The 17,170-nt window shown below is 44.9% G+C and overlaps 1 protein-coding gene across 4 annotated transcripts in view; it reads right to left on the bottom strand.

Annotated features, from left to right (window-relative positions):
• The window catches only part of DPH1 (diphthamide biosynthesis 1), a 421,815-nt gene extending 404,991 nt beyond the window's left edge, over positions 1 to 16,824 (bottom strand). The window contains exon 1 of one of the 4 annotated variants that reach the window (XM_073565690.1): positions 16,583 to 16,824. In XM_073565690.1, the coding sequence (XP_073421791.1) occupies positions 16,583 to 16,706 (124 nt within the window). In that variant the 5' untranslated portion in view covers positions 16,707 to 16,824. The remainder of the gene's footprint in view (positions 1 to 16,582) is intronic. The other 3 variants (XM_073565691.1, XM_073565689.1, XM_073565692.1) reach the window with 3 other exon arrangements.
• Between the last annotated feature and the right edge of the window lie 346 nt (positions 16,825 to 17,170).

Raw genomic sequence — 17,170 nt, 5'->3', positions numbered from 1 at the left:
AACAACAGAATATAACTCCAAGTAAATCAAATTTCTGAGAAATCAAACTGTCCACTTAGGAAGCAACACTGTTTGACAATCAATTTCACATGCTGTTGTGCAAATGGAATAGACAGATGGAAATTATTGGCAATTATCAAGACACCCTCAATAAAGGAGTGGTTCTGCAGGTGGGGACCACAGACAACATCTCAGTACCAATGCTTTCTGGTTGATGTTTTGGTCACTTTTGAATGTTGGTTGTGCTTTCACACTCGTGGTAGCATGAGACGGACTCTACAACCCACACAAGTGGTTCAGGTAGTGCAGCTCATCCAGGATGGCACATCAATGCGAGCTGTGGCAAGAAGGTTTGCTGTGTCTGTCAGGGTAGTGTCCAGAGGCTGGAGGCGCTACCGGGAGACAGGCCAGTACACCAGGAGATGAGGAGGGGGCCATAGGAGGGCAACAACACTGCAGCAGGACCGCTACCTCCGCCTTTGTGCAAGGAGGAACAGGAGGATCACTGCCAGAACCCTGCAGAATGACCTCCAGCAGGCTACAAACGTGCATGTGTCTGCACAAATGGTTAGAAACCGACTCCATGAGGATGGTCTGAGTGCCCAACGTCCACAGATGGGGGTTGTGCTCACAGGCCAACACCGTGCAGGACGCTTGGCATTTGCCACAGAACACTAGGATTGGCAAATTCACCAATGGCGCCCTGTGCTCTTCACAGATGAAAGCAGGTTCACACTGAGCACATATGACAGACGTGACAGAGTCTGGAGACGCCGTGGAGAGCGATCTGCTGCCTGCAACATACTTTAGCTTGACCGGTTTGGCAGTGGGTCAGTATTGCCTCCATCAGATCCTCCTTCATAGATTACCTCAAATCTGACCTAATAATTTTAAGGCTAGAGAACAACCTCTCTACAGTAACTTGGGTTGGAGGCAAAGCCGTAACCACATGGGCAACATCTCTAACAATTTCCGGGTATAAAGGAATTGCCTCATGCACAGTCAGTTTTGATGAATGGTTGAATTTTTCTATTTCTTTGAGAGCAAGTGAAACATTTTGCTGAAATATGGTCAATCTGCTTGCTATAGGAGACAGAGTGAAATCTTTTTCCTTGCAGCAACGCTTTGCCTGCTCCATGTCATCCAAATACTTGTCAAAGTCAAACTCCTCATCTGATGAGGGTGAAGATATGGCAGCAGTAGCACTGTCAGGACCCAAGTCCTCTTGCGCATGGCAGTCCTCCTGTAGGCCACTCATCCTAACTGCTACCTCAGTCAGAGCTTCTTTTCCTTTAGTAAGCTGTTGATCATCAAGCAGAATTACGATGACTTGGCTCCACATAAACAGCTGCCAGAAAAATTTTATTTTCCAATAGCTGTGTCTCAATTCGCTTCATTGAAGCAGAAATGCCATCTATGATTAAACCTCCTCTTTGGGACAGGCAAAATAGCAAGTTCTTCCACTCCCTTATGAAAATGCCAGGAGTTAAGTCTTCAGCTTGTAATTTTTTAGTCACGGTAAATGGGTGAGTAAGCAATTCCTTCAATTCAGCCACCTGTGTCCACTGACCTTCATTTAGGGTTACCCGAGGGTTCACCATATATTTTTAAGAAATGGTTTTAGTTCAAGCAATCGCTCAATCATTAAATAAGTGCTGCCCCACCAAGTAGCTTGATCGACAATTGCCCCTTACCCAGCACGTCTCTTCAAGATGGAATCAATTTTAGGGATTCTGGCGGCAATAACAAATTTCCTCACTTTTCCAATCAGATATCCAGGATGTCCCTCTTGCAGACTATCTCTTATTGCCAGCAGCAGCGTGTGCACAACTTACTCCAGTTCGGGGCCCAGCAATCGGTTCCTGTGCAGGGCAGGCACCCCTCCCCTTCCTCTCTCTGATGAAGACTGCAGAAGACAGGACAGAGGAGGGGAGATTGCCCCCTGCAGTCTGGAGCCGATGCAGCATACGAGTTTTGATAGGTGCTTGCCCCTGTTTTTTTTTGGGGGGGGGGGGGGAAGCAGCCCGCCCTGCCCCTCGCTGGCTACGGCCATGATTCACACACAGCGTTTTTGAGGATCTGTTTTTTGCAGTAAGATGCAGTGACTCTGGGCATCTCAGCAAAGTCAGTGGGTTTCAAGATATGACATTCAGACACATTGTTTTGTGAGGATCCGTTTTTGGGCTGAATGAGCATGTCAGTCTGTGCTGCGTTTTTCTAATCTGCTTTTGCTATTGAAAACATTATCTAGAGCTCAAAAACCTTTCAGGTGATGCAGTTTTTTAAAAATCTGATCTGCTTTTGCAGCTGAAAAACGTATCCTCAAAAAAACGCAGCAAAAACGCTGTGTGTGAATGTAGCCTTAGCTCAGGAATAGAACAGCCATTTGTAGGACAGTTCATAACTTTCCCAAATTCCTATGAAAACATATTCAGCACATTCTGCATTGAACTACTGTACCCAATTTATTATATATTTTTTAGGAGTCGGTCCATTTTATACCGACTCCACCAAAATGAGAACCGACTCCGACTCCACAGCCCTGGTGCCAAGTCCTACTGGAGAAAGAAATTTCCATCTCCAAAAAGCTTGTTGACAGAGGGAAGCATGATGTGCACTAAAATTTCCAGGTAGACGGCTGCGCTGACTTTGGTCTTGATAAAATACAGTGGACCTACACCAGCAGATGACATGGCTCCCAAACCATCACTGATTGTGAAAACATCACACTAGACCTCAAGCAGCTCAGTTTGTGTGCCTCTCCACTCTTCCTCCAGACTCTGGGACCTTGATTTCCAAGGTCTAAGTGTAAACTATCAAAGCAACCTGGGCTTCCATAACACCTCAGCAGTGCCACAGGCTGATTGCCTCCATGGCACATTGATGCAGTAATTGAGCAAAAGGAGCCCTGACCAAGCATTGAGTGCATTTACTGAACATACATTTCAGTAGGCCAACATTTCGGATTTTAAAATCACTTTTTCAAGCTGGTGTTATAAAGTATTCTAATTTACTGAGATAATGACTTTTGGGTTTTCAATGGCTGTAAGCCATAATCATCAACATTCACAGAAAATAAACACATGAAATAGATCACTCGGTTTGTAATAACTATCTAATATGATTTTCACTTTTCGTGTTGAAGAACTGAAGTAAATTAACTTTTTGATAATATTCTAATTTTGTGAGAAGCACCTGTATCTGCAAGCTTGGTGCATTAGCAACAGGTCTGTTAAGAACAAAAAGTTGATGGTGAGTGGACCCAAACAGAAGAGCAAGTCTAGATGCTCATATACTGGCCTTGGGGGTGCAGAGATAAATTAAGTATAGTAATCTGGAAACAAAATAGTACTGCCATTAGGAGGAGGTGCTAGAAGCAGGATGTGACAGTGTGGCGGGCGTGCTGGATGTACGAATACTGAATCGAGGCATTGTGGGAAACCCTGGATGCAAGAGTGCTGTCTCAGTGCAATTTCTGTGGGAGAGCTTTGGCTGTCATTAGACCTGTAATGGGGTTCTGGATGTCACTACTCTGGTTGGGGGAGAGAGAGGTCTGGATGTTGTTCTCGACCCTCTTTCAGATCTGAATGAAGCTCTCCCGGGGATAAAGATCACTGCTCTAGATTGTGACTTTTCAGAACAGACCTGCACAGACAAGCAGATCTGGATGTGGATATACTGGTGGTGTTAGTAGGAAAAAGGAAGATAAATATGATAATCTGGAGACAATATGATAATGCAAGTTAGAGGGGTTGCTTAAGCTGGATAGAATAGTGTGTTGAGCGTGCTTGATGTGTCATTTACAGAGAAGTGTTTTGACATTTTTGGCCTCTGTTTCATTTTGTCTTGTTTCTCTAGCATTTTCAACTCATTTTTGTCAGTTTCCGTTCATTTTTTTAAAAGCTAAAGAATAATAAGAAACTGCTCGTCTGATTTTTCCTTTAAGGCAAAAACACTTACAAAATGCTCATAAAGACGCCTGTGCGTAATTCATTTGTCTTTACAGCCTTCCCATTGACTTAAAAGTGGAAAATGTCTGAAGAACGCTCTGCTCACGTCTTTCTTGTACTTGGAATCTTCATACACATGAAGCAGTTTAAAAAAAAAGCTCAAAAGACTGAACATATGTGAGCAGCAAATTGTTTTTATAGTGAAATGCATATGTGAATTCTTTTGAGTGTTTTTTTACAGCTTTTTTAGACCGTTTTCAGAGCAGAATCTGCCTGAAAAAGACATTGTGTGCACATAACCTTTATTGTACCCAGGGAAGTAGCATTAAGAATCTCCATGGGTCAAGAAATACTTTTTTGGAATGTTTTGGTATGACAAAAGCTTATTTTGCAATTAAGACTCCTATTAAAACATGGAAATAAAAATGTTCTGTCGATTTCAGAAATCTCATTCACTTTGCTGCAAGAGTAAAACGCTGCATTTTTTCAGGAGTGGTGACATGGCAAAAACGCAACCTATGACCATACCTCTAAAAGGTAAGCAGTCACTGGGAAGGGATGCTTAATATACAAGCCGTGGGCTACTCCCCTAGCCCCATGTGTTAGCCCCTGCCCTGACAAGGTGAACGAAATGTACCCCTTAATCCCTCCCTATGCATTTCAGCCGCAATAAAGAGGCCTCATCAGGGGTGTGTATACCTCCAAGGGGGTGTGCAGCGCAAGAATACATAGCTACAAAGCCGGACCATGCAGTGATAAAGAGACCTGTGAGAAGCACCTGGAGTGCCTAACATCGTCTGAGGGATATAGTAGGAGGCTGTACACATGGCAGGTGTGACACTGTGGCTGAAAGGCCTTGCTACTGATGCTGAAATGCGTAGGGAGGTAATGAGATGTACATTTATTTCAGATTTACTCTTGGGTACTGCCCTTGCCAGGGCAGGAGCTAACACTTGGGGCACGACAGGAGACAATAGTGCAACAACTATTTCTCTGACCTCAAGCTTCTGCCTCCTGGATGTGACATCCTCACAAATATGGCTGAGACGTCTCCATTCCTTATCTGCACATCATCGTACTAGGCACTTACTATGTCGGGCATGGTCCAGATTTAATTACACACACATATATATATATATATATATATATATATATATATATATATATATATATATATATATATATATATATATATACACACACACACACACTGTATATACATACACACACAGCACAGACAAAACGTTTGGACACACCTTCTCATTCAAAGAGTTTTCTTTATTTTCGTGACTATGAAAATTGTAGATTCACTCTGAAGGCATCAAAACTATGAATTAACACATGTGGAATTATATAATTAACAAAAAAGTGTGAAACAACTGAAAATATGTCTTATATTCTAGGTTCTTCAAAGTAGCCACCTTTTGCTTTGCACTCTTGGCATTCTCTTGATGAGCTTCAAGGAGGTAGTCACCAGAAATGGCCTTCCAACAGTCTTGAAGGAGTTCCCAGAGATGCTTAGCACTTGTTGGCCCTTTTGCCTTCACTCTGCGGTCCAACTCACCCCAAACCATCTCGATTGGGTTCAGGTCTGGTGACTGTGAAGGCCAGGTCATCTGGCGTAGCACCCCATCACTCTCCTTCTTGGTCAAATAGCCCTTACACAGCCTGGAGGTGTGTTTGGGGTCATTGTCCTGTTGAAAAATAAATGATGATCCAACTAAACGCAAACCGGATGGAATAGCATGCAGCTGCAAGATGCTGTGGTAGCCATGCTGGTTCAGTATGCCTTCAATTTTGAATAAATCCCCAACAGTGTCACCAGCAAAGCACCCCCACACCATCACACCTCCTCCTTCATGCTTCATGGTAGGAACCAGGCATGTAGAATCTGTTCACCTTTTCTGCATCGCACAAAGACACGGTAGTTGGAACCAAAGATCTCAAATTTGGACTCATCAGACCAAAGCACAGATTTCCACTGGTCTAATGTCCATTCCTTGTGTTCTTTAGCAAAAACAAGTCTCTTCTGCTTGTTGCCTGTCCTTAGCAGTGGTTTCCTAGCAGCTATTTTACCATAGGACGGCTGGTTGATGGACACCCCATGAAAACACAGCTAAGGCGCCAACAAGGAGGAGGTGGAGTAATGTTTTGGGCTGGATTCATGGGGAGAGAGATTGTCGGCCCCTTTAGGATCCCTGAAGGGGTAAAGATGAACTCCATAATCTATGTGGAGTTTCTAAAACAGAGGAAGAGGAAGAACCGTGCTTTCCGCAGCAAGATCATTTTCATGCATGATAATGCACCGTCTCATGCTGCAAATAACACACCTGCATCTCTGGCTGCTATGGGCATAAAAGAGGACAAACTTATGGTGTGGCCACCATCTTCCCCTGACCTCAACCCCATTGAGAACCTCTGTAGTATCATCAAAAGGAGTGTCTATGATGGCGGGAGGCAGTTCACATCTAAGCAACAGCTCTGGGAGGGTATTCTGTCCACATGCAAAACAATTGAAGCACAAACCATCCAAAAACTGACAAATTCAATAGACGAGAGAGTTCAGAAGCTTCTTTCCAACAAGGGGTCCTATGTGCAAATGTAACATCACCTAGAAGAAAGTTTTGACTTGAAAACTGTTTGATTTCATTTTGTTATAAGCTGATAATGCTTATAATTTCACAATTGACCATTTTTTTGTTCAAAATAAAAATAAAAAGGTTGAAAACTCTGCTGTGCATAATAATTTGGAACATGCATTTTGAGTGTTTCTTATTTATAAAAATATACTGTTTTCATAGGCAGTTTGTTCAAAAACATTGCAATTATACTAGAGTATTAGATGACTGGAAAATAACAATGAAAAAGGGAGGATGATTGACCTCATGGAGATCAACATCCGACACTGCGGAGACACCATCACGTGTTTCTCAACGCAGTGATTCTAGAGCACTGCCCCCATCCCTTATGGGAAATATGTAAAACATGCAAAAATATAAGCCGCGGAGACACCATCACATGTTTCTCAACGCAAGCAATGACTAGCCAGGTCTTTCACCGGGAAGGAACAACCACGGGAAGGGCAGTCTCCAATGAAGGAAACCACCTATGCCAAAACATGGTATCCATCCACAGACAGCTGTTTCGGGGTATTGCCCCTCATCAGTGTGGAGTAGGAAACTGGCTAGTAGGAGCAATGCCTAGTAAAAGACCATGAAAAAGGGAGGATGATTGACCTCATGGAGATCAACATCCGACACTGCGGAGACACCATCACGTGTTTCTCAACGCAGTGATTCTAGAGCACTGCCCCCATCCCTTATGGGAAATATGTAAAACATGCAAAAATATAAGCCGCGGAGACACCATCACATGTTTCTCAACGCAAGCAATGACTAGCCAGGTCTTTCACCGGGAAGGAACAACCACGGGAAGGGCAGTCTCCAATGAAGGAAACCACCTATGCCAAAACATGGTATCCATCCACAGACAGCTGTTTCGGGGTATTGCCCCTCATCAGTGTGGAGTAGGAAACTGGCTAGTAGGAGCAATGCCTAGTAAAAGACCATGAAAAAGGGAGGATGATTGACCTCATGGAGATCAACATCCGACACTGCGGAGACACCATCACGTGTTTCTCAACGCAGTGATTCTAGAGCACTGCCCCCATCCCTTATGGGAAATATGTAAAACATGCAAAAATATAAGCCGCGGAGACACCATCACATGTTTCTCAACGCAAGCAATGACTAGCCAGGTCTTTCACCGGGAAGGAACAACCACGGGAAGGGCAGTCTCCAATGAAGGAAACCACCTATGCCAAAACATGGTATCCATCCACAGACAGCTGTTTCGGGGTATTGCCCCTCATCAGTGTGGAGTAGGAAACTGGCTAGTAGGAGCAATGCCTAGTAAAAGACCATGAAAAAGGGAGGATGATTGACCTCATGGAGATCAACATCCGACACTGCGGAGACACCATCACGTGTTTCTCAACGCAGTGATTCTAGAGCACTGCCCCCATCCCTTATGGGAAATATGTAAAACATGCAAAAATATAAGCCGCGGAGACACCATCACATGTTTCTCAACGCAAGCAATGACTAGCCAGGTCTTTCACCGGGAAGGAACAACCACGGGAAGGGCAGTCTCCAATGAAGGAAACCACCTATGCCAAAACATGGTATCCATCCACAGACAGCTGTTTCGGGGTATTGCCCCTCATCAGTGTGGAGTAGGAAACTGGCTAGTAGGAGCAATGCCTAGTAAAAGACCATGAAAAAGGGAGGATGATTGACCTCATGGAGATCAACATCCGACACTGCGGAGACACCATCACGTGTTTCTCAACGCAGTGATTCTAGAGCACTGCCCCCATCCCTTATGGGAAATATGTAAAACATGCAAAAATATAAGCCGCGGAGACACCATCACATGTTTCTCAACGCAAGCAATGACTAGCCAGGTCTTTCACCGGGAAGGAACAACCACGGGAAGGGCAGTCTCCAATGAAGGAAACCACCTATGCCAAAACATGGTATCCATCCACAGACAGCTGTTTCGGGGTATTGCCCCTCATCAGTGTGGAGTAGGAAACTGGCTAGTAGGAGCAATGCCTAGTAAAAGACCATGAAAAAGAGGATGATTGACCTCATGGAGATCAACATCCGACACTGCGGAGACACCATCACGTGTTTCTCAACGCAGTGATTCTAGAGCACTGCCCCCATCCCTTATGGGAAATATGTAAAACATGCAAAAATATAAGCCGCGGAGACACCATCACATGTTTCTCAACGCAAGCAATGACTAGCCAGGTCTTTCACCGGGAAGGAACAACCACGGGAAGGGCAGTCTCCAATGAAGGAAACCACCTATGCCAAAACATGGTATCCATCCACAGACAGCTGTTTCGGGGTATTGCCCCTCATCAGTGTGGAGTAGGAAACTGGCTAGTAGGAGCAATGCCTAGTAAAAGACCATGAAAAAGGGAGGATGATTGACCTCATGGAGATCAACATCCGACACTGCGGAGACACCATCACGTGTTTCTCAACGCAGTGATTCTAGAGCACTGCCCCCATCCCTTATGGGAAATATGTAAAACATGCAAAAATATAAGCCGCGGAGACACCATCACATGTTTCTCAACGCAAGCAATGACTAGCCAGGTCTTTCACCGGGAAGGAACAACCACGGGAAGGGCAGTCTCCAATGAAGGAAACCACCTATGCCAAAACATGGTATCCATCCACAGACAGCTGTTTCGGGGTATTGCCCCTCATCAGTGTGGAGTAGGAAACTGGCTAGTAGGAGCAATGCCTAGTAAAAGACCAGTTTCCTACTCCACACTGGTGAGGGGCAATACCCCGAAACAGCTGTCTGTGGATGGATACCATGTTTTGGCATAGGTGGTTTCCTTCATTGGAGACTGCCCTTCCCGTGGTTGTTCCTTCCCGGTGAAAGACCTGGCTAGTCATTGCTTGCGTTGAGAAACATGTGATGGTGTCTCCGCGGCTTATATTTTTGCATGTTTTACATATTTCCCATAAGGGATGGGGGCAGTGCTCTAGAATCACTGCGTTGAGAAACACGTGATGGTGTCTCCGCAGTGTCGGATGTTGATCTCCATGAGGTCAATCATCCTCCCTTTTTCATGGTCTTTTACTAGGCATTGCTCCTACTAGCCAGTTTCCTACTCCACACTGATGAGGGGCAATACCCCGAAACAGCTGTCTGTGGATGGATACCATGTTTTGGCATAGGTGGTTTCCTTCATTGGAGACTGCCCTTCCCGTGGTTGTTCCTTCCCGGTGAAAGACCTGGCTAGTCATTGCTTGCGTTGAGAAACATGTGATGGTGTCTCCGCGGCTTATATTTTTGCATGTTTTACATATTTCCCATAAGGGATGGGGGCAGTGCTCTAGAATCACTGCGTTGAGAAACACGTGATGGTGTCTCCGCAGTGTCGGATGTTGATCTCCATGAGGTCAATCATCCTCCCTTTTTCATGGTCTTTTACTAGGCATTGCTCCTACTAGCCAGTTTCCTACTCCACACTGATGAGGGGCAATACCCCGAAACAGCTGTCTGTGGATGGATACCATGTTTTGGCATAGGTGGTTTCCTTCATTGGAGACTGCCCTTCCCGTGGTTGTTCCTTCCCGGTGAAAGACCTGGCTAGTCATTGCTTGCGTTGAGAAACATGTGATGGTGTCTCCGCGGCTTATATTTTTGCATGGAAAATAACAATGACTGCAATTCATAGAGATAATTTAGAGAAAATAGGAGGAAATATTTTTTGCATAATAATTTGGAACACAGTGTATGTACACGTTTACCAGATGTAATTTTGAGCATGGCTCTTTTTATGATTTAACACTAAAGGTGGGCAGCGGGGTGGCTCAGTGGTTAGTACTGCAGCCTTCCAGTGCTGGGGTCCTGGGTTCAAATGCCTCCATGACAACATCTGCAAGGAGTTTGCATGTTCTCCCCCCACTTTCGAAAGACATACAGATAGGGAATGTAGATTGTGAGCCCCACTGAGGACAGTGATGATAGTATGTAAAAGCGCTGCGGAAGAAGACCGCACTAAATAAGCAAAGCATAAGAAGGTTAAGTTTTAAGTGACACTTTGATCAGAGTTTGATCTGAGTGTCAGCATAGTGTGATTTGGGTCTCTCGGATGAGAGAATCGTAGCACACTGTGGAGGATTTCTCCATTTTCTCCATCTTCTGTGAGTCCGTGGAAATCAGACTGCACTTGAAAGTGATCCGAGTGCAGTCCGATGTTTTCAATGCACCCATAGACTTGAATTTGTATGCTCGGGTGGGGTGTTATCAGAGTATCTTGAGCGAGCTCGGACAACATGTTTGAGTCCCTGCGGCTGCACGTTTTGTGGTGGTAGACAGCCGCAACACATGAAGGGATTGCCTGTTTGTTTGGCACTTCCTGCACGTGTTGCCGATGTCTACCACCGCAAAACATGCAGCTGACTCAAACATGTTGTCTGAGAACGCCCAATATACTCAGAAAACACCCGAGCACATTCGTTCATCAATACTGAAGTTCCGATCAGCAGGTGACCCATACCTCTGGTCCGAACTGTCAATTTTCATGAGATTACCACTCCTCACCAAGGCAGGAAGCTGGAAGGCAGAAATCCAGTGCTTTCCCGAAGATAGAAGAGTATCCTTGTACGGAAGCACTGAAGGGACATTATTACTTTATAAGGGAGCAATCAGGGAATTATGACCATCAAATGGGAACAAAGGGGGCTTCTAAAATTTTCTTCAGAGAGAACTTAACTCGCAAACATCGTAGAGCTGATTGTAACTCTCTAGGCGCGAAAGGCTGGAGACACCTGAGCTCGCGCAAAGTGCTGCTACATTCACTTTCATCAAAGGGAACCTGTCAACAGGACTGCGCACAGTAATCAACAGACCGCGTCAGGTCGACACCGTTAGGGTGTGTGCACACGCTACGGATTCTGCTGCGGTTCCGCAGCGGATTTGGCCGCTGCGGATCCGCAGCAGTTTTTGCTGCGGTGTACAGTACCATTATTCACTATGGGAATACAAAACCGCAGTGCAGACGGTGCGGATTTTTCCGCGCGGTTTTCCTGCAGTTTTGAAACCGCAGAAAGAATTGACATGTCAATTCTTTCTGCGGAATCCGCAGCGGTTTCCTATCTCCACCATTGTGGAGATGGTGAAACCGCAGGGCCAAACCGCAGGATAATCCGCAGGTCTTTTGACCTGCGGATTTATCCGCACCCCATTCCGCAGCGTGTGCACGTAGCCTTATACTGATTACAATAACTTGGTTGATGAAATCCGTCTTGCGGTTGTTGTTTAACGCCTTGGCGACAGAGCCAGTTTGCAGCTTAATGACCAGGCCAATTTTTACAATTCTGACCACTGTCCCTTTATGAGGTTATAACTCTGGAATGCTTTAATGGATCCCGCTGATTCTGATTGTTTTTCATGACATATTGTACTTCATGTTAGTGATAAAATTTATTCGATAAGTCTTGTGTTTATTTATGAAAAAAACGGAAATATGGCAAAAATTTTGAAAATTTTGCAATTTTAAAACTTTAAATTTTTATGCCCTTAAATCAGAGATGTGTCACACAAATTTCTTAATAAACAACATTTCCCACATGTTTACTTTACATCAGCACAAATTTGGAAGCAAAATTTTTTTTATGTTAGGAAGTTATAAGGGTTAAAAGTTGACAAGCGATTTCTCATTTTTTCAATAAATTTTACAAAACCATTTTTTTTTAGGGACCACATCATATTTAAAGTCATTTTGAGGGGTGTACATGACAGAAAATACCCAAAAGTGGCACCATTCTAAAAACTAGACCCCTCAAGGTGCTCAAAACCACATTCAAGAAGTTTATTAACCCTTTAAGTGCTTCACAGGAACTAAAGCAATGTAGAAGGAAAAAATTAACATTTAACTTTTTTTTGCAAAAAATTTACTTCAGAACCAATTTTTTTTTATTTTCACAAGTGTTAAAAGAGAAAATCAACCACAAAATTTGTTGTACAATTTCTCCTGAATACGCCGATACCCCATATGTGGGGGTAAACCACTTTTTCAGCACACGGCAGAGCTCGCAAGGGAAGGAGCGCCGTTTGACTTTTTCAACGCAGAATTGGCTGGAATTGAGATCGGATGCCATGTTGCGTTAGGAGAGCCCTTAATGTGCCAAAACAGTGGAAACTTCCAACAAGTGACCCCATTTTGGAAACTAGACCCATTAAGGAACTTATCTAGATGTGTGGTGAGCACTTTGAACCTTCAAGTGCTTCACAGAAGTTTATGACGTAGAGCCGTGAAAATAAGAAATCCATTTTTTTTCCACAAAAATGATCTTTTCGCCCCCAAATTTTTATTTTTACAAGGGTAACAGGAGAAATCATACCCCCACAGTTATTGTGCAATTTGTCCTGAGTACGCTGATACCCCATATGTGGGGGGGGAACCACTGTTTGGGTGCATGGGAGAGCTCGGAATGGAAGGAGTGCCATTTTGGAATGCAGACTTTGATGGAATGGTCTGCGGGCATCATGTTGCGTTTGCAGAGCCCCTGATGGGCCTAAACAGTGGAAACCCCCCACAAGTGATCCCCATTTTGGAAATTAGACCCCCTGAGGAACTTAGCTAGATGTGTGGTGAGCACTTTGAACCTCCAAGCGCTTCACAGAAGTTTATAAACGCAGAGCCGTGAAAATAGTCTTTTTTATTTCCACAAAAGTGATTTTTTTTAGACCCCAATTTTTAGACCCCCAAAGCTGGTAAATAGTGGAAACCCCTCAATTCTTGCTCCAAACCTAACCCCAACACACACCTAACCCTAATCCCAACCCTAATCCTAGTTCGCCCTAACCCTAATTCTAACCCTAACGGAAAACTGAAAAAAAAAATATTTTCTTTATTTCATTAAGTTTGCCTATATAAGGGGGTGATAAACAGGGGGTTATTTACTATTTTTTTTATTTTGATCACTATGATCGTTTATCATAGTGATCAAAATAATGAATGGAATCTGCCTGCTGGAGCCGGCAGATTCCCGGCGGGCGCACTGCGCATGCGCCCGCCATTTTCAAGATGGCGGCGCCCACCGGAGGACGCCGGCGGGACGCGGGACCACCTGGAGGGGACGGAGGACCACGGAGAGGTACCGGGGGGGGGATCGGGGACCCTATTTCTCTCTCCTCTGATGTGCGATCACATCAGAGGAAAGAGAAATTTAATGCAGTCGCATTTTTTTTTTTGCGGTCGCCGTTATAGGGTTAATAACGGCAATCGCAAAAGCGGGGTCGGTAAAAACCGACCGATTCATGTTCTCTGGGGTCTCGGCTACCCCTGGCAGCCGAGACCCCGGAGAAAATCCGACACTGGGGGGCGCTATGTACTTTCTCCACAGCGCCGTGAATTAACGGCGCTGTGGTTTTAGTACACTCAATTACCGCCGTTAAAAGGCGTATCGGCGGTCGTTAAGGGGTTAATCTTTATTTGTAGTTTTCCGTTAATTATATGCTCGTGCTCCATCACTCAGGTATCATTTTAATCAGTATAACGGCGCCAACCTGACACAGTCTGTAGGTTACTGTGCAAAATACTGCCGACAATCATTAGATCCATACAATCCAGCAGCATGAGTTAGAGCTTGCAGATAGGAATGTCTTTCTATAAAATGCTGGGGGAATTTAAGGAAAGCATAGTGTGAAGAGCCGACGATTTCTCTCCGCACCATTACAGGAGACTAAGGGTACGTGCCCATTATCAGGAATAGCAGCGTTTTGGACACAGCTCACCTGCGCTGCGTCCAAAATGCTGCGTTCTACATTAAAAGCACAGTGGTTGGGATTTATAGAAATCCCATGCCCACTGTGCTTCTAATTGATGCTACATAAACTCACCTGCGGTGCGCAGTATGTCAATTCTCCACAATAAAATGTACTGGGTGCGGTAAATCCGCCTGAACACATGCTGATTTACCTGTGTGAGTGAACACAGCGAAAATACGCCACGTTCAAAGAGGTTATTTCCTGATCGTGGGCACGTACCCTTACAGACCTCTCCCTATGTACAGGGGTTGGACAAAATAATGGAAACACCTAACGTTTTGGCATCATAATCTTCAAACATGTTATAAACATGCAAACCGTGACATATGGTAATGTTTTGTAGTTGATTATTTGTGCTATGTGATATGTGTATGTAAATTAACTGTTTGTTTTGTAGAATTGTAAGAACATTGATGAGAACCTGATAGCAATGGCTGAGCTCTCGGATTTTCAAAGAGGCCAAATTGTTGGTGCTCGTATGGCAGGCGCTAGTGTAACAGAAAGTGCCCGAATGCTTGGCGTGTCAAGAGGTACTGTCTCCAAAGTAATGACTGCGTTTGAAAGAGAAGGAAAAACGTCCGCAGCAAAGCACAGGTCCGGCCGAAAGTTGAAGTTGACTGAGAGAGACTGTCGGACTCTAAAGCGAATTGTGAGAGAGGATCGCAAGACCACGGCTCCGAAAATCACTGCTGAGCTCAATGAACACCTACAGAACCCAGTTTCCACGAAAACTGCTCGTCAGGAGCTGCACAAATCTGGATTCCACGGAAGAACTGCAATTCGAAAACCGCTGCCCTCAATGACAAATGTTTCCAAGCGTTTAGAGTGGTGTAGAAACCTCCAGAATAGGTCTCTCGAGCAGTGGAAACGTGATATTCTCAGACGAATCATCGTTTACCCCATTTCCGACCACAGGCCAAGTGTACGTTTGGAGACAGCCGAAAGAAGCATTCCATCCAGACTGCCTTCTCCCAACCGTAAAACATGACGGAGGTTCTGTGATGATCTGGGGTGCTATTTCATGGAGATCCGCCGGGCCAATGATATCCCTTCATGGAAGAATTAACAGCCGTGATTATTTAGGCATTTTGGGCGGCCAAGTGCATCCTATGGTTCAAGCACTGTTCCCGGAGGGGAACGCCATCTTTCAGGATGATAATGCACCAATCATACAGCTAGAATCGTTAAAGCATGGCACGAGGAACATTCTAATGAAGTTGAGCACCTCGTCTGGCCCCCACAATCCCCAGACAATCCCCAACATTATTGAGCATTTATGGCCGATTTTAGAGATTCAAGTTAGACGTCGATTTCCGCCGCCATTTCTCTCAAAGAACTGGAGGGTGTTTTAACTGAAGAATGGACTAAAATTCCTTTGGAAACAATTCACACCTTGTATGAATCCATACCTCGGAGAATTGAGGCTGTAATCGCCGCAAAAGGTGGACCTACACCATATTAAACTAACTTTTGTTGATGTTTCCATTATTTTGTCCAACCCCTGTATGTACTCTGGACTATGCTCTGATTATGGTCACCAGCAGACTTTTCAAATTATGTTTCTTCTGAAAGTCTGCAGCGAGACATACCTGGCTGCATTAAGGCTGTGTGCACACGCTGCGGATTCTGCTGCGGTTCCGCAGCGGATTTGGCCGCTGCGGATCCGCAGCAGTTTTTGCTGCGGTGTACAGTACCATAATATCCTATGGATATTAAAAACCGCAATGCAGACGGTGCGGATTTTTCCGCGCGGTTTTCCTGCGGTTTCTAAACCGCAGAAAGAATTGACATGTCAATTCTTTCTGCGGATTCCGCTGCAGTTTGCCATCTCCTCCATTGTGGAGATGAAAAACCGCAGGGCAAAACCGCAGAGCAATCCGCAGGTAACACCACAAGTCTTTTGACTTGCAGATTTACCTGCGGATTTTACAAAATCCGCGCGGCCAAATCTGCAGCGTGTGCACGTACCCTAATGCTACCCATGGTTTGAGCAGCATGGATCTAGTGACAAGTTGCCTTTTTACTGGCATTATGAGTGCAGATGCCTCCTGGGTCACCAGTCCTTGCAGCTGGTGTGGCCCAACACAGTGGGAAGATCCGATGCCATGTTACTGACACAGTGTCTTCCCCCTGCCCGTGTGGAGGACACCTAAACTGTAGCAGGATGTGCGGATGTGGCAGATGGAGGTGACATGTCATGGCTGCTCTTTTCAGGCGACTGCATGTCTCATTACACCAGGCACAATCTGCGTGAATCTCCTCACCTGCTTTCACGGCTGCAGCGGGTTTCATTGCTCCAGCAGAAGCCGCGGCCCCGGGTCCACCATTCTCCTCGGTCCCTACATCGGGCATCTCTCCTACATCAGCTTCTGCTGTCAGTTCCGCCATCACAGATGTAAACACACGTGCGCAAGAAAAGACGGTGTGAATCGATCCCAGAAATGGTCCAGTATAGCTGCAGTCCGAGCAGTCGATGCGTGTGCTCAGCCTAGGGATGCGCGCCCCTAGCGGAATGCTTCTGTTACTGTCTCTCTTTTAGCTCACCCTGGTAACTGACTGTCAGGTGTATGATCTGTACATACCAGTAGTGTAGGATCAGAGAGGCTGCTGTAATACTGCACATTTCTATACAGCTGTACAGTAGTGCTGCAGATTTAATTAACCCTTTGCTACGCAGCATTTTTCTGCAAAAACACCACGCCCATCATGCATTTTTTATCCTGTCTTTTTTTATAGCCTATAGAGAAACCTAAGAGAAAGCACATGAAAAAGAAACATACACTAACCAGATCATGCTGCATTAGAAAAAATACAACAGAGATCCAAAAACCGCCACACTGTAAAAAAAAAGT

This window comes from Dendrobates tinctorius, unplaced genomic scaffold (genome assembly GCF_039654945.1).
Source record: "Dendrobates tinctorius isolate UK_male_01 unplaced genomic scaffold, ASM3965494v1 ptg000016l, whole genome shotgun sequence".
Taxonomy (NCBI): Eukaryota; Metazoa; Chordata; class Amphibia; order Anura; family Dendrobatidae; genus Dendrobates; species Dendrobates tinctorius.
The sequence above is the reverse complement of the archived record's forward strand: the minus strand, read 5'-3'. Positions and strand labels throughout refer to the sequence as shown.